Source organism: Peromyscus californicus, unplaced genomic scaffold, assembly GCF_007827085.1.
Source record: "Peromyscus californicus insignis strain IS unplaced genomic scaffold, ASM782708v3 Scaffold_11__1_contigs__length_118956290, whole genome shotgun sequence".
Taxonomy (NCBI): domain Eukaryota; kingdom Metazoa; phylum Chordata; class Mammalia; order Rodentia; family Cricetidae; genus Peromyscus; species Peromyscus californicus.
This window is the reverse complement of record NW_026294402.1, coordinates 54,053,012-54,072,713: the sequence shown is the minus strand read 5'-3', so window position 1 is coordinate 54,072,713 and position 19,702 is coordinate 54,053,012. Positions and strand designations below refer to the sequence as shown.

The 19,702-nt window shown below is 47.1% G+C and overlaps 2 protein-coding genes across 3 annotated transcripts in view; one reads left to right on the top strand and one right to left on the bottom strand.

Moving 5' to 3' along the window:
- Hexa (hexosaminidase subunit alpha) overlaps positions 1-16,890 on the bottom strand; it is a 29,053-nt gene extending 12,163 nt beyond the window's left edge. Inside the window, exon 1 of the mRNA XM_052762476.1 lies at positions 16,455-16,890. Within this exon, the coding sequence (XP_052618436.1) occupies positions 16,455-16,707 (253 nt within the window). The 5' untranslated portion in view covers positions 16,708-16,890. The remainder of the gene's footprint in view (positions 1-16,454) is intronic.
- Tmem202 (transmembrane protein 202) overlaps positions 16,649-19,702 on the top strand; it is a 29,572-nt gene continuing 26,518 nt past the window's right edge. For both annotated transcript variants that reach the window (XM_052762492.1, XM_052762502.1), the window contains exon 1: positions 16,649-16,762. The gene's annotated coding sequence lies outside the window, so the exon portion shown is untranslated. The remainder of the gene's footprint in view (positions 16,763-19,702) is intronic.

The following is a 19,702-nucleotide window of genomic DNA, read 5'->3' as shown; positions in this document are numbered from 1 at the left end:
TTTCCCAGGTTCTCTAGGGTAAATCTCTGCTCTCAAAGGCAAAAGCCACCCTGCATGAGTCAACATACTCTGTAATGATGTTCTATAGACCCCAGACCATGCAGACAAAAATGCCAAAGACAAAATACTAAGCATTTCTCTCCCTATTTTCCAAACTTCTCTGAATTTTTGGGTGATCTAATTTTGTTGTTGTTGTTGTTTTATTTTGTGAGATAAGGTGTTGCCCAGGCTGACCTCAAACATGCAGCAATCCTCCTGCCTCAGTCTCTTGAGTGCTACAATTTCCAGGATGCACCACCATATCCAGCTTGCAAGGTGGTCTGATTTTACTGCCTTAAGTGGGATCGAATGAACCCTCTCTGTTCTTTCCTGGAGCTGTACATATGCCGCTGACCCCACAACACCCTACAAACTACAAAGTCAGGGATAGGATGGCTTGGCCGAAGGCAGGAAGAGTCTTCAGAACCAGACTACAATCCCAAATGTTACCCATCTCCGAGCAGAAGGGACCCAAGTGCCTCAAACCATGTGAAGAAAGCCAGACAAGAGATGCTAGGCCCTACCATATGCCTACATCTCCTCAGTCTGCAGGATGCCAAGCAGCCAGTCAGGAGAGGAGTTCCCCCCACCCCACCCGCAACCAGAGCCAAACAGATCTCTCACCTCACACTAAGTACCCTGTGTCCCCACCCCACTAACTCCTACTTAAACCCCTTAGGGAAAAGAAATTGACTCAGACCTATCATTGCAACTCCATTCTTCAGTCTGTAGTGTCTTCCTAAGCTTTCTAATCGAAGGAGCCACCTCTCTCTCTAAACACATGCCTGCAAATCGCCCGATGGAGTCAGGTGAAGAAAACTGACGACAGAGCAGTTAGTTCTCTGTGAGCCACACCTCACCTCTGTCCCCTTCAGCCACTTACCCTCTCATGTCACATGCTGAATGTGACTTCAGAGGGCTCCTCTGACTGTGTCCTGACAGTCAACCCAACATAGGACAGGTCCTGGCTTCCCTACCATCCTCTTGGCCCTCAGTCTGCCAAATGAGAAGTCACAGTTCACCCACATTTAATTGCTACGGTCACTGTCCTGATGGTAAAACGGAGACGAGCTGAAACGTCAGGCTTGTCTGAGCCCCCACTTGGAAGGTGGGAAAATTCCCATTTTTATTAAACGTCATTTTCATTTCTCTAAACACACACACACACACACACACACACACACACACACACACACACACACACACACACATTTGCTGTCTATAGTCTGGGCAAGGGGAATGTGTCACAGACTCCTTTGGAGACCCCATAAGCAGGAAAGCACTTTTTAACCCTCAGAACAATGTCCCTCAGATAAGGGTTCCTTCTCCAGTTCCAAACTGCTGCCTGCCTCCGATCCTGTGGAGATGAATCCTAGCACTCCCACTGCCCGGCTGTGGGATGATACAGAAGTCAGTTCAGAGGCCTGGATCAGACAAGCTCCTGGAGGGAAGGTCTGGGGGAGGTGGCAGACCAGGAGGGGCACTGGGTCATCTGAAAGGATGTAAACACTGTATCATCGCTGTGGTTTTCCGCCTCCATGTTGCCACTGTGCCAGGCTCTGAAGAGAGCCGGAAACAGGCAGGAACCAGTACAGCCGCCTCTACACTCACCAACACTCCTCGAACTGAGAACTGAGGTGTGGGAGGCCTGGTATGGCAAAGAGTCTGCTCAGCCAGTAAACATCTGGGCATGTGTGCCATGTGGTCAGCTGGGAGAACAGGAAGCGGTACAGTGCTCAAGCATAGGGCTGGGCAAGCTGAGCAGGTCTAGGGTTTCCACTTCCCTGTAAACAATGGCAAGGTGGGACCACATTCCTACCAGGACCTCATGACTGCAGATGGACAAAGTTCTCCAGGGCCTACTTCATGTCCTCTACCTCCTGTGTCGCTCATCATCCTGCTTTCATCAGTTTAAATGAACTGTCCTCTTCTCCGGGCTCACAGAAGTTTGTATCCTTTTCTAACTAAAGAACTAACTGAAAAAGTAAGGCAGTTCAATGGCATCTAAGTATTAAAATTCTAAGTATCGTTTTCATCCTTCCTCAGTCCTCTCGCTGTCAGGCTGCCACTTTTGCAAAACTTTTACAGTGCACCGCTGCCTGGTCACCAGACATGGAATTCTGAGAACAAGGCCCTTCTCAATGCACAAGTCCCACAGACGAAGTTTCTTGGGACTCTACTACACAGCTCCTCCATTTCCTGTCTGTATGTCCTCTCCCATCCCGCTTCCTTCCTTGCTGGCTAGATATGCAGGTATAACCTCAACAATACTCTCAATAGCTTGTCTCTCACACCAATGAGCAAAATCCTCAATCCTGATCAATTTAACATCCGTCAGCTGTGCCTCAACCCTGTCTCCTGGGCGGGGGGGGGGGGGGGGGAGATACAGAACAGCAGGACCGTGTAGATGGCTTGATGCTGAAGTCCTTGATGTACAAGCATGAGGAACTGAGTTCAGATCCCCACCATGCACCTAAAAACCCAGGAGTAGCAGTGCACACCTATGATCACGGGCCTGGGAGGCAACCATAGGAGAATGCTGGAGGCACGCTGACCAGCCAGTCTGGCCCACCCAGTGAGTTCTAGAATCAATGAGACCCTGTCTAAAAATAGGAGAGCAACTGCAGAAGACACCTGACATCAACCTTTGGCCTCTAAAGCACATGAATATGAACACACATACAAATGCACACACATACATATACCACACATACACCAGAGAAAAAAATCTGAGAAAGGTGTCCTCTGTGGCCTCCTCCGATTCTCTCGAACATCTATTTCAAGCTTGTGCCACCTTCCTCAAGTCTATAACCTGGTCCCATCTCCCTACTTTCAGCAGATTGAGAACTCCCATCCACCTTATCGCAGGACACCTGCAACACCGCACCTGCCCTTCCTTCCTCTCCTCACAGGACACCTGCAACACCGCACCTGCCCTTCCTCTCCTCACAGAACACCTGCAACACCGCACCTGCCCTTCCTTCCTCTCCTCACAGGACACCTGCAACACCGCACCTGCCCTTCCTCTCCTCACAGGACACCTGCAACACCGCACCTGCCCTTCCTTCCTCTCCTCACAGAACACCTGCAACACCGCACCTGCCCTTCCTCTCCTCACAGGACACCTGCAACACCGCACCTGCCCTTCCTCTCCTCACAGGACACCTGCAACACCGCACCTGCCCTTCCTTCCTCTCCTCACAGGACACCTGCAACACCGCACCTGCCCTTCCTTCCTCTCCTCACAGGACACCTGCAACACCGCACCTGCCCTTCCTCTCCTCACAGGACACCTGCAACACCGCACCTGCCCTTCCTTCCTCTCCTCACAGGACACCTGCAACACCGCACCTGCCCTTCCTTCCTCTCCTCACAGAACACCTGCAACACCGCACCTGCCCTTCCTCTCCTCACAGGACACCTGCAACACCGCACCTGCCCTTCCTCTCCTCACAGGACACCTGCAACACCGCACCTGCCCTTCCTTCCTCTCCTCACAGGACACCTGCAACACCGCACCTGCCCTTCCTTCCTCTCCTCACAGGACACCTGCAACACCGCACCTGCCCTTCCTCTCCTCACAGGACACCTGCAACACCGCACCTGCCCTTCCTTCCTCTCCTCACAGGACACCTGCAACACCGCACCTGCCCTTCCTCTCCTCACAGGACACCTGCAACACCGCACCTGCCCTTCCTCTCCTCACAGAACACCTGCAACACCGCACCTGCCCTTCCTTCCTCTCCTCACAGGACACCTGCAACACCGCACCTGCCCTTCCTTCCTCTCCTCACAGGACACCTGCAACACCGCACCTGCCCTCCCTTCCTCTCCTCACAGGACACCTGCAACACCGCACCTGCCCTTCCTTCCTCTCCTCACAGGACACCTGCAACACCGCACCTGCCCTTCCCTTCCTCTCCTCACAGGACACCTGCAACACCACACCTGCCCTCCCTTCCTCTCCTCACAGAACACCTGCAACACCGCACCTGCCCTTCCCTTCCTCTCCTCCTCGATGGAAGGTTTCCCTTCACCTGCACTCTGGACCTCCCCTCAGGCTCCTCTCGTCTAAATTATTCTCCCTACCAAGTCTTCAGGTGATTTCTTTCCACTCTTTCCCACCAGCATTGACGTATTTGCCATCTTCCAGGTCTCAGTGCACATCATCTCAAACACCCACTCTTTCTCTGGCTTTCCTGCCTTAGAGAAGCTGCAGAGGAAATGCAGACTGGGTGGTTGGGACTGGACCCCAAGACAGGCAGATTGGAGTTTAAATACCTGTAAGGCCTTGGGCAGGTTATTCACTGAGTTGTGGTTTCTCATCTGTAAATTGGGGTTGTGACACCATCTACCTTATCTGTTAGATAAGAGGAAGTAAATAGGTTAACAGTCAAGTGCTTAGCTTGGTATCTGGCACATGGTAAACACTCAGACAGCTGGACCTGGCTAGTCTTCTCTTTGTAGACACTTCCTCACACTCCATCTCCTCTACACTCCACTGTGACCTAGCTTCCCTCAACACACTCCTCGGAAAACGGCTTCACCAAAATTCTGTGGTTCTGTAACTAAGTTCATGGGACCCTTTCCAGTTCACTCATTTATTCATACATTCGTTCAATAAGTTATTTATTGAGTGCTAGGAATACAGCGGTGATCAAAATGAGAAAAAATCCCGGCTGTCAGGGGGTCAGTGTTCTGCAGATGGCTCTTCTTTCAGGCTGGTCAAACATCCCCCACACTGAAATAAAGCTCGCTCAGCTTGGCTCTGGTAGCACAAGCTTTTTAATCCCAGCACTCGGGAGGCAGAGAGAGGTGAACCTCTGTGGACTCAAGGCCAGCTTGATCTATGTAGTAGGTTCCATGCTATTCAGGGCTACACAGAGACCCTGTCTCAAAACAGAAACAAACCTTCCCTTGACTTAGGGGGCTCTGCTCTCCTGGTCTCCTTCTACATTCTTGAACACGACCCTCCTTTTCTACACCAGCCTTCTCTCTGCCTCCTCTCACAGTCTCCTTGGACAACATCATCTGCTTCCACAGTAAGGGCATGACTTCCAAATCTATTTTCCAAGCCAGCCCCTTTTGTGGAGCTGTACAACTGGGCGCCTCTGGCGTCTTCAATGCAAAAGTGAACTCTTCACTTCTCCTGGCTGAACCTGTCTCTTGCTTTGATAATAGCATCATATTCACCCAGACAAGAAGCCGCCTCCTCCTCCTCCTCCTCCTCAACACTCTCCACCTGAGTAGACTACAAATCTACTCACTCAAAACAATGTTTATAGACTGCATGCCATGCTATGTGTTAAACATTGTCCTAAGCACTGAGGTTTCAACAGTTTTAAAAAAAGATTTAAGTCTTCTAATTACAAAACTCATCATTAACTTAGCATTGTGCCACTCTCCCACCCTCACTGGCCAGAGCCTCAGTTCAGCCAGTTGTAGTTTCCCTCCTAGATGACTGTAAAAACCATCCAGGCGGTCCCTCCCACCTCCACACAGTCCTCATTTCAACTGGCTATCTCCTGGGATCTCTTAGTATGAACATCCCTGTGTTAAACCTCCCAATGGGACCAGGGACGTAACTGGAGGATAGAACACTTGCCTAGCATCATAAAGATCATAAAGCCCAAGGTTCGAACCTCAGCACCAAAAACAAAACAAAACAAAACAACAAAAAAAAATCTTCTAGTATAACGGTGTCCCAAGGTTTTCAGGTGATGCCCAGAAGCCACCTTCAGGCTCATTTTCTCTCTTACTCTATTTGGGAATTCTCATTACAATGAAGTGAACTCTTTCCAGAGCCTTGCAACTGTCCTGTCTTCTCCATTCTTTTCTCATCACAGATTGCTTCTTCCAATTGAAACAAACTTGGCATTTCTTCCACACTTGTTTGGCTAAGAAAAAGCTCTGGTTTTCCTTTTATAAAGCTGTTTTGACCATTCCCCCACCCTTTCCTAAGAGAGCTCCCTATGTGATCATGGAGTACACAAACATTTTTCATAACACTTATCTTAATATAAGCTGTCTATCTCCTCACCTAGGCTGTGAGCTCCTCAACAGCAGGGACCAATCTGTGTCTTTGTATTCCCAGTGCCTGATACACGGCAGTCATTCAATAAGTGTTTGCTGAAAAAATGAATGATGCTAGAATTAAAATATGCACATTTAATGCTATGGATGCATAATGACTGTGCTACACGATAGTCAGGCAAACAGTTAACCTAGCAATTCTTTTACACACCCAAGTCTGTTTTTTCTGAAATCGTAAAGCTGGGGTGAAGGTTGCTAAGAAGATACCCAGGCTTGTATAAAGTGCCTTTCCAGACATGCTCTGAAGGACTCTATGGGTGTAAATCCAAAGCTTTAGGTCCTTCTACTTCTCTGGAAGGGAAAATTTGCTACTTTTAGGGCACCTGGAAACTATAAATCTTTACCTTAGTGCAAAACCATCTCTCCCTCCACCCAGCTCACTCCTCCCCAAATCAGAGCATCCCCATCTGCCATGCACTAGATACAAAACCCTAGCAAGGCAAAGAAAATGTGTGGGGTTGTGCTATAAAATGGCATTTGGTTTGGCCTCCGGGTTGGAAACTAAGAAAAGTCAAGCCCCTTGAGGACACCTTCCCACTCTTTAATGCCTACCCTGCCCCATAGGCTCTGGTATTCTCCTACTGTGACAAGGTTTGTTCCAGGACCACTTTCTCCTCCCCCTCCCCCCTTTCACTCATCACACTCTGGCCTTCCCTAACTAAGATGCATCAGGAACTGTTATAGGTGCTGGGGCAGTTAAAAAGAAAAACCTGCCCTAGGGTCCCTGCCCGTGAGGAGCTCACAGTTTAGCAGGAGAGATAAACAATTACTAAGCCCTGAGATGATTTATGGCAGACAGCACAGTGGTCCCTCCAGAGAGGGAAGAACACTTCACACCGGAAGAGCCTCCTGCATGTGATCTGGAACCATGACTTGTGTTTGCAGAGAGGTCATCTGCAGCATGGAACACACGGGTATGACTAGAGTAGACAGGGATGTGAGATTTATTTTGTATATATGAGCATTTTGCCTGCAGATATGTCTATATCATGTGCATGCCTGGTGCCCCTGGAGGTCAGAAGAGGGTGTTTGATCCCCTGGATCACAGATGGTTATAAGGCACCACAGGGTGCTGGGGACCAAACCTGGGTCCTCTGCAGGAGCAATAAGCAGTCTCTCCAACAGCCCCCCACCCCTCCACACTCGTATGTCCCAACCAATGGCAATCTCAGAAGACAATTGCCCTGAGCCGGGGGTCTCTCCTTGATGCTGATCTCTAACAGGATGTCTCAAGATTCTTCACCCTCCAGACACTACTAACCCTTATTCTCCCACCCACTGATAATATGAATATTTATGAGTACTTATTCCCATCCTATCTTTTGTTGTAAAAACCAGTTAGATTTTTTTTTCTTTTTCTCCATACTTTAAAAATCTGATCTGTCCCTTCCAATGCCATCACAGAAAAAGAACATCTCCCCACAATCCTCAATCCCAGGGAGAAATCTGGCTAACAATTTCACAGTTCCATTAAAACAAAAATAAAATAAAAGAACATCAAAATGAGTCCTAGTTTATATTAGATTATGACATTTTTCCATTTATCGAAAATTTGCAAATCTTTAAATATCAATGAGAAATCCACCATAGTTATTTGTAAATATTGAATGAATCCCATCGACGGAATAATCCTTAACTTATCTCACTCTTATTTTTGACATTTGATGTTTCTAAATTTCAACCCACCCCACCCTACCCCTAGACAGGATTCCTATCTGTTAACATCCCTGGCTGTCCTGGAACTCACTCTGTAGCCCAGGCTGGCCTCAACTCACAGAGATCCGCCTGGCTCTGCCTCCCAAGTGCTGGGATTAAAGGCATGCACCACCACCACTCAGCGCAAAACAATTTCTTAAGGGACAGGAACACTAAGCCAAAGATACTAAAATTTTTGGCTATGATACTTTCAAAATATTGTATTTATTTATAACCCAAACCCAAAGATGTGGTCCTATTATCCAAATTCTTCCAACATTAGCCTATCTCAATTCTATTTCTGCTCGCTGGTAGAAAAAACAAGGGCTGGAGAAATAAATGTCTCAGTGGTTAAGAACGAGCTTGCTGCTCTTCCAGTGGATCTGAGTTCAGTTCCCAGCACCCATATGGAGTGACTCACAGCTAACTCCAGATCCACGGGATGCGATGCCCTCTTCTGGACTCTGTAAGGATCTTCACACACATCACAGACACACACACACACACACACACACACACACACACACACACACACACTTTAAGAAAGGAACATTCGCCGCACGCCTTTAATCCCAGCACTCGGGAGGCAGAGCCAGGCGGATCTCTGTGAGTTCGAGGCCAGCCTGGGATACCAAGTGAGTTCCAGGACAGGCACAAAGCTACACAGAGAAACCCTGTCTCGAAAAACCAAAAAAAAAAAAAAAAAAAAAAAAAGAAAGGAACATTCAAACAAAAGCACAGCTACAATTAGCATTTTTCAATAACAACTAAATTTAAGCATTGTTTGCAATCACTAGCCATAGTCTTAGTATGTCATTTAATAATTTTACTTTTTTTTTTTTAAAATTTGAGTTCTCATATGTAGCCAAGGATGGCCTTGAATTTGCTATGTGTTGAGGCTAGCTTCTTGTCTCTACCTCCCAAGTCCTGGAATTAACAGTCGTGTACCACCACGCCTGGCTAGTTAATTTTCTTTTATGGACAATATATGGAGCTCTCTCTAGCTCTTAACCTAGCCTCCTTCATTTACTTAAGCCCGGAGCTCTGCCCATTTCAGGCAAGTGCCCCGCCACGGCACTTCCCAAGGAACTGATGTTATCTTTTTAAGATGCAAGTATTTGGTCAGTAGACCAAAGTATTGTCCACTTTTTCCTCTTAGGATGTTTTTGGGTTTTGATGTTTTGAAACATGGGTCTCATTGTAGCCCAGGCTGATTTCAGAGTTGGGTAATCCTCTTGCCTCTGCGTCCTGAGTGTGGGGTTACAGATATAAGCCACATGTCCCTCTTGTTCTTTTTTTTTTTTTTGGTTTTTCGAGACAGGGTTTCTCTGTGTAGCTTTGCGCCTTTCTTGGAACTTGCTTTGGAGACCAGGCTGGCCTCGAACTCACAGAGATCCGCCTGGCTCTGCCTCCCGAGTGCTGGGATTAAAGGCGTGCGCCACCACCGCCCGGCCCCTCTTGTTCTTTAATCTTACAGTTTCTTTTAATTTTCATATAGTCAAATACAGTAGTTTTTTCCTTTATGTTTTTTTTTCCCATTGCTTAGAAGGGCCTAGGATTGCAAATCCCCTCTAATACTTTTATTTTAGAGATTTTGATATTTAGATCTTTAATCTACCTGGAATTTATGTTGGGCAAGAGATACAAATTTTACTTTTTCCAAATGGATATCTAATCATCCTTATAGATTTACTGATGGATTAGCTCTTCAATGTCAATCAGAAACACGTCTTTAGCATATATTAAGTTCCCATGAACTCTTTTTTTTTGTTGTTGTTGTTGTTCTGTTTTTCCAGACAGGGTTTCTCTGTGTAGCCCTGGCTGTCCTGGAATTTATTCTGTAGACTAGGCTGGCCTCAAATCAAGAGATTTACCTGTCTCTACCTCCCCAGTGTGGGGATTAAATTCGTGCACCACCATACCTGGCTTTCCACAAGAACTCTTGATGGTCATCTTCTTGGCAATTTTATGGTCAAAGAATATAAGCCCCTCTGCCTCATCATCCTACACCCTCATTCCTATAAAGGTTATTTCCTTTTCTCCACAACTCACCGGCATGCACATCGTCCACCTTTGCAAACCCTATCACGGCTACTTAACTCCCAATACCATCAGTTCTTCTCATTTCCTCCCTAAATGAAGCCCTCTTCTTTCCAGAACAACACCACCTCCCCTGCAACTAGTTCTGACACGAAGTGTCTTCTCTCATCCTGGAGTTGAGACTTGGTGCTTCTTCTAGACTCAGCTTCCATGCTGACCTGCTGTGGCTCACGCCATCTTGCTGTAGAATCTGGAGTCTCTCACAGCACTCTGCAATTTCCTAGTCACTTTGGTATTTACACCTCACGCCCTTGAGTCTTGTGGTTGTCAGATGATCTGGACACTCAGGAGGAAGAACTAGCCCACGTTCTGGCTTAGTAGTTTTCCAGTAATATCAATAACACCCTCCTCCTCAACCAGCCTCCAGTCACCTGCTGAATCTTCCTGTCTCTGGAAATAGCCAAACTCATCTCCCAAGCTTTATTACCACACAACTGGCCGTCTGCTCAGAAACCTCTTGCTGGACACATCCAAAATCAGACTTACAGTCAATTAGGCTTGGTCGTCCGTGCCCCCCTCCCCTGCCATACCCCCTTTCAATTCCTTCTCTTTTCACTCCTTAGCACTTCAGCACTTCCTTTTTCCTTCCTCTGTCTTTGTGAATCGCCAACAACATGTAGGTGAAAATGAATATTCATGCCCCTGAATCACAAATGGGAGTCATCTCGAGCACTGTAGCCTAACTCCATACAAGCTCATCTCTGAAGTCTCTGGGCAGTCCAGAAAGGCCATGACCCTGCAGCCATCAATCTAGTCCAGCTACTGTTATCACCAACAACCACAACAACCGCCTTCCCTGCCTCTGAGTCTTACTGCCACCAACGCCCCATGCAGCCAACTTGGCCAATGCCACCTGTACATCAGCCCTGGCTGGCCTTCCTCCAACGCTCCTGCCTTTTAGTGCTCACTAGGCGGCTTCGAGGCTCTTGCCAGAACTTGCTGACCTACCTGAGATTTGTGCACATCAACTACATTGACCTTGAGTTTCCTGAATAAGGCTCACTGGCTTCTTACCTGGAGGGAGGCCCTTTCCACAAGCTGTTCTCCAAGGTGGAATACCTCCCATCACCAACTCCTAATTTCATACTGATTAAACAACACCTGAGAAAAGCCTTTCAAACTGCACGTTGCCCACCATCCTTAACTTGGGTCATGTGTTCTTCTGTATTCTCAAATCATTTGCACTTCAAATTTCACAGAAAAAAAAAATACTGTATGTTTATAGTCTCACTTTCAAGGACTGTGATTTTTTTCCCCAGCTGGCCTCAAATTTACTCTAGCTGAGGATGACCTTGAACTTGTGATCCTCCTGCCTCCACCCACTGAGTACTGGGATTATGTGTGCCACCACACCCACTTTATGTGGGGGAGGGATCGAACCCAGGGCTTTGTGCATGCTTAGCAAGCACTCTACTATCTCAGCTACATCCCCAGGCCATAAGTGTAAATTATTTAGGGATGAGAGCTGTTTGATTAATATAGTCTTTAGACTTAGCACTATTAACTAATTATGGTTGATTAATAAGCACTAATTGCATTAAAGATGGAAGGAAGGACTGTGGCTAGAAATACTTCTGGAAAATGACAAATGGAGCAGAGAAAAAAAACATTCATGACCTGAATGGTAATGAAAAGGAGTTAGATGTTAGAAGTTACTACTTGAAGTCACTAAGTTGTGATCAGAGCTTACTTTTCCCAGAGGCCAACAGTTTTTAAGTCACTAACTGTCCTGACAAAGATCTTTATGAGCACTGCAGAATGCAGTGAAGGAGGAAATCTTGGTAGGCAGACAGATCTAGATGGAATCCTCTACCACAGCCATGCACTGTTTAACACTGGCCTTCAAGGCTCAGTTCTGAAAACAGAACTAAGCACCCCACAGAACTGGCTGACGAGACATCTTAAGTGCCACCATTCATACATGCTCGCTTCCTTCCCCTTTCCACTGCCCTTCACTAAGTCAGTCTTGCCACAGCAAACCCCCCTGTGTGGCGCTTACCCAGAGGAGTCCTGGGGTGGGTGCCTTAGAGTGTAACAACCACTTTTCAAGGGCTTCTTCCACCATCGTGTGAAGGCACACATGGCGAACAGTCTGACAATTTCAACATACAAAAGGACGTGGACTTGAACTCTGTTTGCTCAGCCTAGGCCTGCTAAAAGAACACAGCTCTGAGCACATTACTGTGAAGCCAAGGTGGAACAGTAGGGAGGTAGCGCTTGCAACGTAATGGAATTCAGCTACTATCACAAAGGCTACTACTTGGAAAAGTTAAGGACTTCTCCAAAGGTCAAGCCATGGCTTAAGAAGTCTTGGTGATACTTAGCTTTTGTATACATATATTAGCTGGTTCCTAAAATGATTTTCTTGTGTGCTTCCAAGAACTCCTAACAGTGTATTTATCTAAAAGGCCTATCAAGCATCCAAGGCCAAACAAAACAACACCTGTCTCCTAGGTCAGGCGGATAGCTTTATTTCTTGTGCAATTTAGGGTGAGATCCTTACTAACAGACTCCTAATTTCTTACCTAACCACTTCTAGGAATGTAGATTGAGCACTTATATTCCCTTCTTGATATACTAACCGATCATTAGCTCTCTATTGACCTCCTCCTTTACCATTCTCATTTTGGGTTGCAAAAGAAAGCCTGAGGTCACTGCTTGAAAAAAATTCTTACCTGCCTTTATGACCCTGTAAGAATTCAAGCCTGGTGACCTTGCTTGGCCAGAGGATTGCTATTGCTTGGGTTTATAACTGGATTTCTGAGAGACTTGGGGGGAACTGAGAGAATAAGGAGACTAGGAGAGGACAGAGAACTGAGAGGGAGAAGGAGGATTTTGACTAGAGAACTTGAGGATGAGACGGAGAAAAGAGAACAGAAGAACTAGATGGGTAAGAACCGGAGAGGAATGAACTAGATGGGGAAGAATTAGATTAAAGGGCTAAAAGGAACAAGATGGAAGATGAGGAAGAGCCAGACAGGAAATAACAAGATGAATAAGAACAGGATGAGAGAGAAGGAGATGGAAGAGGAGCTGAGATGGAAAAGAACTAGATGGATGATATCCTAGATGGGGCAGAATTAAGATGAAGGAATTAAGATAGAACTTAGAGGGGACAGCAGATAAAGGTAGAGATAAATCAGGCAAGAAAGGGACTAGGCATGAGAGCAGAATAGAAGCTGTGTAGAGAACTGACTCAGAATAATGAAGTGTATGGACTAAGGAGTTTTGTGTACCTAGATTCATTTCTTTTCATCAAAGATTAAATTATCAGCTGGCTGTAGATTCTTCCCGGACCCTGGGAGGGGACTATCGAGGGGCTGGACCCCCACAGTCCTTGTTAAGGTAGCACTGGGTCTGGTAAGCAGGCTTCCCCATCTCCACCCCTATAATTTTTACAAAAGTAACAGGCTGCGTCTGACTGCTGAGCTGCTGAGCACCCTACCTCTGGCACTAGAGAACACATGTCCAAAAAAGGACCTTCAGCCATGCCCAAGCCCAACCAAGGGGCCACGATAGTCAGCTGGGGAAACTTAGTCACAACTTAAAGACAGCTGCCAGAAAACAAAACAATGATAACAAAAACCAGAGAGAACACCTCCCCGAGCATTGGTGGTATTTGCTACAGTTAGGAACAGAGAAGAAAATCCAATGTTTCTTAGAGTGGATTTCTGTGACCTTGAAGCAGGTGACAAAAACTCTTTACATGTGGACACACTTTTCACATCTACACACCCAACTGATTCTTTTGAGCTGCTCTGGTTGTCAACAGTTCCACAGTGGTGGAAGAAAGCGCTCCTAATCAGACTGGTTAAACACTTAATTATTTAGAGACACCATCTCACTAAGTAGACTGGCTGGCTTGGACCACACTACACAAACCAGGCTGGCCTAAAACACACAGACATCTGCCCGCCTCTGTCTCCTGGGCGCTGAGATTAATGCATGTGCTACAATTCCTGGCATTTAGTTTAAACATTTTCTTGAGGGTGAGGGAAATCAAAATCTCTGACTTTTAACAATCGAGAAAAGCTACAACATGCCCAAGCATGAGACCATGTACCCAAGACAGTGAACAGGTTCGGCTGGTCAACCCGCCCATGCCCTCCCTCCTTTACTTTTGGTCTGGAATAAAGTATAGAGTAAGGAATGGGAAGAAAGGCACCTCGGGGCCATCTCTATTTTTTTTTTCCTCTTTAATTATTTTTTTCTCCTTCAGTATTCTGTTGAGGGTCAGACCCAGAAATTTGTACATGTAAGTAATCTACTGCTGAGCGGCAGCTTCAACTCCATCTTATTTCAAACATCAAGTCCTCCCCACTATTACACCCTCCTTCAGAGAGTGCAATGCCATTCACAGCTATTTTTGTTGTTTTATTAATCCCTGAATGGCTCCAAGTGCTGAAGATAGAAAACCAAACCCCCGAGCTCACACACACACACACACACACACACACACACACACACACACACACACACGGGGGTGGGGAGGGAGGGTGGGGTGGCATGAGGAAGTAGCAAGTCTGGAAATTAGGTTCCTAAGCATTCCTTGGATGAGTAATGAATATATCCTGTTTCATATTCCAGATCCTCCGAAGCACACAGACTTCACGCACAATATCCAAAAGGTAGGAAGAGCAAGTCTAGCTCAGAGAAACAAGACTCGAAGATGTCATACACTAGGCCCAAAGTATACACACACTAGGAAGCTGAGCTTCTCAGGTGCAGAATTCACCAGGATTATTGTGAAATCACTATGATTTAGGTAGTAAGGAGAGCCACCCAGCCTGTTGAAGACTATGGGCAAAACTAACCCATGGCCCCCAGAGTTCAAAATGAAATATATAATAGAGAAATGCATACTTTTGGCCCTCATCCAAATACAGTTGATCCTAGTACCTACCTCCTCTCCAAAGACATTTTCATCATTATTTTTCACTATGTACCACTCCATCCTCCACATACCCCACTATAAACGGCATCATAAAACTTTCTTCCTCTTTGAAAACAGTAACCTTAAAGGCAACTTGGTGTTCTCCAAGAATACCATCAGGAGAGTTCGTTTGCTTGCTTTGAAATAGGGTCTCTGTCAGCCCCAAATGGCCTAAAATTCATCATGTAGCTAAAGATGACCTTGAACTCTTGATCTTCCCGGCTCTACTTCCCAAGGTTTTATGAGATGCAGGCTACTGAACCCAGGGACTACTGCACTCTCATAACTGAGCAGCACCCCCAATCCTAGAGTGGAGAGTTCCTTCCCAGCCTGGCTGCCTGACCCCAGCTGTTTCCTTCCTATATTTTCAAGATGCATTTTGCATTTCCAATTCTGTGACAAGAGCAGCCTGGGTTGAGATTACAAATTGGGATGATAAATCCTGTATGGCTGTGTGTCTGGGAGGGTGCTTCTAGAGACAGTTTTAACTAAGGAAGAAAGACCCACCCTAACTGTGGATGGCATGGTCTTATGTGCTGAAAGAAGAGGGAAAATGGAAAAGTCTTCTTTTCTTTGCTCCTTGGCTGTTGCACAACGTGATAAGCTGCCTCAAGCTCAGGCTCCCATGCTCTCATGATGGACTACTTCCTCTGATGGTGAGCCATAATAAAGCCTTTTTTTGGTCACAGCAATGAGAGGAGTAAAGAGCAGTCCTTTAACACAACAGAACCAACAAGCTCGCTAAACCCACTACCATACAGGGACAGTTAGGGAAGAAGTGGCCAAAGGCGGCCCTTTAGAAGATTCAGACTCTAATGGCTTATGTGGCTTACTAACCGTCATTTGTTTGCTACCCAGGGGTGAACAAGTCACATACTGGTACTGGCTGCAGAAGAACCAGCTATCTATCTTACTTTCATTCTAGAACAACAGGGCTGGGGAAGGGGCAAGCTTGCTCTGCTTAGCAGCTAAGTACCCAGGGACAGGCATTCCAACACTGCTCAGTTCCACCCCATGCCACTCCCCACATCCACCAGTTTATCAGTGTCAGGCCCTACCAAACTTTCGGTTTGGTCCCAAGTGGCCTCTGCCTGGTCCCTGGAAGCTCACTGCCTTGTGTCCTAATGATTTCTCTCACAACTGAAACATGTGCTAACCAACTCAGGTGCCAGATGCATGCTGAGCTCCACTATACAGCCCTGGTCACTGCCTCAACAGGGACGCAGTACCACCTGAGCATGACCTAAAGAATCATCTTACATGTCTATTGGCCACGTATTTTCAATACTTTGACAGTCTGATTGAACCATGGTCTTTCCTACAGCAGGCATTTTAAAAAATGAAAACCTACAGCTCAAGAGAAAGATTCAGGATAAACTGTGACCCTCAGAAGTCAGATTAATAAAGGGGTGAGTGGAGAGGGGGCTCGGCTAGGGAGGCTGTATAGTCGGCTAGAGAAAAAGCAAGGGGAGAGGGGGCGTGGGAGGGGACTGCCTGGGCTCGGCAGAAGCCAAGGGGAGAAAGTCTGACAGCCGGGCCGGGGCTGATCCACGGAAGGCCGCTCCTTCGGACGGAAGAAGAGGCTGTGACTCACTTGCGAAGTTGGGTCGGGGCCAAGAGCCGGAACCGAAGAGCAGGTTACGGTAGCGTCGAAAGGCCTCGTCGAGGACGACGCAACCCGCCTGAGCGGCCGAACCGGCATGGTACCGGAACTGGAAGTTGTTGGGGTACAGCGTGTAGCGCCGGTGGTAGGTTTGGATGTACTGGGGCCAGGGCCACAGCGCCGTGGCCGAGCAAGCCAACGCCGCCGCCAGCAGCAGCGAAACCCAGAGCCTGCAGCCTGCCATGGCCCACCGGCGAGCTCCCTCCCAGCAGGCTGAGCCCACGTTAGACCCCGGTCAGGTGAGCGGCGCCCGCGTGACAATCGAAGGGTCACGTGGGCGCGCGGGAAGCTGGGCTCGATCCCGGCGATCGTTAGGCCACCGATTCCGCAGCTCTCGGCCTGCTGGGCAGTGATGGAGCAGTCCCCGCCCCGGCCAAGCCCATGTAACCCGAGCCTAGGGGCTGGGCCAGGAGCGACAGGCGCCGCCCCTGGGACTGGAGAACCCACGGGACCTAAGAAAATGCAGAAGGAAAACAAGAGTCCAAGTCATGTGACACAAAGGGCACTTGAGCAGCTCCCGGGAACTAACAGTGTGATGTTAGATAGGAAAAAATGTTTGGAGACACCCCATTGCCGGCCTCCAAGAGGGGACCACTTACAAATATCCCTTTTACTACCTACCCGAAACCGCCCCCTCCTTTCACACACAACTCCACACCCGCTGATGTGTATTTAGTGCAGACAGCAATATTTTGCTGGGATTTGGCTGCAAGATGGAAAATGACCCCAAATAATAACCAGGGGCCTGGGCCTGTAGGAGACTACATAGAAAGCCTATGAATCAGGACTTTGTTCTGGGGGCAACTGAAAGACACCCCAAATTCATGTGTTTTAGAAATCGTATGTGGTTCCTGGTTGTGATACCAGAATTTGTGAAGGAAAGGCAAGAGAATCGCTGTAAGTCTATGACCAGCCCAGGCTATCTAGTGAGTGCGAGAGCCAGGTGTCGGCACAAGCCCGTAATCCCAGTACCCAACAGGTCAAGACAGAAAGATGGGTGTGAATCCAAGGCCGTTTTTCATTTATATAATTTAGAAGAACTTACTAAGAAATTTCTCTTGGCTGGGAGTGTTGCTCAGTGGAAGATAACTTTCCTAGCATGCATGAGAACTTGGGTTCCACCCTCAGCCCTGAAGTGAGTGGGAGGAACAGTGGAAAAAAGAGGCAGAAATCTCTCCTAGGTAGTTAATTGTGCTACAGTCAATTTCAACAATCATAGTTCAACAATCAGGTCCAAAGTTGATTTTTGTTTGTTTGTTTTTGAGACAGGGTTTCCCAGTGTAGCCTTGGAGCCTGTCCCAGAACTCGCTCTGTAGACCAGGCTAGCCTTGAACTCACAGAGATCTGCCTGCCTCGGCTTCAGGTCCTAAGTTTTGTAGTTAAAAAAAAAACAAAACAAAACCGGGCGGCGGTGGCGCACGCCTTTAATCCCAGCACTCGGGAGGCAGAGCCAGGCGGATCTCTGTGAGTTCGAGGCCAGCCTGGGCTACCAAGTGAGTTCCAGGAGAGGCGCAAAGCTACACAGAGAAACCCTGTCTCGAAAAACCAAAAAAAAAAAAAAAAGACTCTCCTGTAACCCAGGCTGGTTGTTATGCAGCTGAGGATGACCTTGAACTTCAGATTTTCTTACCTCCATCTGCTGAGTGCTAGCTAGGATTACACGCATGTGCCCACCATACCTGATTTATATAGTTGTGTGTGTGTGTGAATAGGTTTCATGCATGGGTATGAAGATAAACGTTCTACTGACTGAGCTATATCCTAAGCCATCCCCACTTCTGGATTCTTAGTGTGTTTGGGGGAGCATGTCCAGTGTGTGAGGATGCATATGTGTGTGTGTGTGTGTGTGTGTGTGTGTGTGTGTGTGTGTGTGGACCAGTTGACAACTTTGCGTCATTCCTCCTTAGGTACTGTCTACCTTGTTTTTTGGAGACCTGGTCTCTCACTGGCCTGGGGCTCCATGGTTAGGCCAGTTTGGTCTAGTCAGTGAGTTCCAGGGTACCGGTCTCTGCCTCCCAGCGCTGGGATAACAAGCATATACCACCTTAATTTTTTTTTCTTCGTTGGTTCTGGGGATTGAACTTGGGTTCTCATGCTTGTGAGGCAAGCACAAGCCTTCTCCCCATCCCCTGTATTTTTAATTCTTCCATTGATTAAACCCAAAATTTCCTCAGCACTCTTAGTAGTGTCTGGATACTTTTCCAGTCAGGAGAGATACACATGGACACACAGAGAATCATGGATTTAGGCAGCAGTTTGCTAACTCTGACAGTGGACTTGGTAAACCTGTTCTCTATTTTTATTGGGCTGGAAAGAGGAAGGAGGAAGTGGGGGAATTCCAGAGCTATTGTCAGAAGAGTCAAGGTCATAATCAGGTCTACAGGATTGATAGTTGAAACAAGTTCAAAACAAGGTCAAAGGTAAGAACAATAGATGAAACGAGGGTTTGAGGGCTGAGAATGTGCCAAGGAACCTTGTCATGTGACACCTCACCTGAGCCCAAAGAGAAAAATCACTTGAAAGAGTCCCAGGGTGAATGAGCTGCACCCAAGGAAGAAATGAAAATTACTAAGCAAAGCACTTAGAGTTTTTTTTTTTTTTTTTAGACAATACTCCTTTCATAACTTTTCAATTACCCTTCAACTAGTACCTCAAGTAATCAGAAAGTTCATGGACTGTAATAGGTTTTAAAAAAATATAATGCAAACAAATGTTCAGAAACTAGCATAGAGTAGCAAAAATTTGAATGAATAAACATTCACAGCATACACTGTCTGCTGAGAACTGGACTCAAGACGTCTGCAAGAGCAGTACATACTCTTAACCACTCCGTCATCACTCCAGCCCCAACACCTTTGACTCAAGTGAAGACAGACAAATGCACAGGAAACTGGCTGGGTGTGGGAGTGTACATCTTTAATCCTAGCACTTGGGAGGCAGAAGCAGAGGGGTCTCTCAGGGTTTGAGGCCAGCAAACACAATGTAGAGAGAGCCTGTCTCAAAAGAACCCAGACAAATCCCAGCACTCGGGAGGCAGAGGCAGGCAGATCTCTGTGAGTTCGAGGCCAGCCTGGGCTACAGAGTGAGTTCCAGGACAGGCTCCAAAGCTACACAGAGAAACCCTGTCTCAGAAAACCAAAAAAAAAAAAAAAAAAAGAACCCAGACAGGTGTTGGGCAG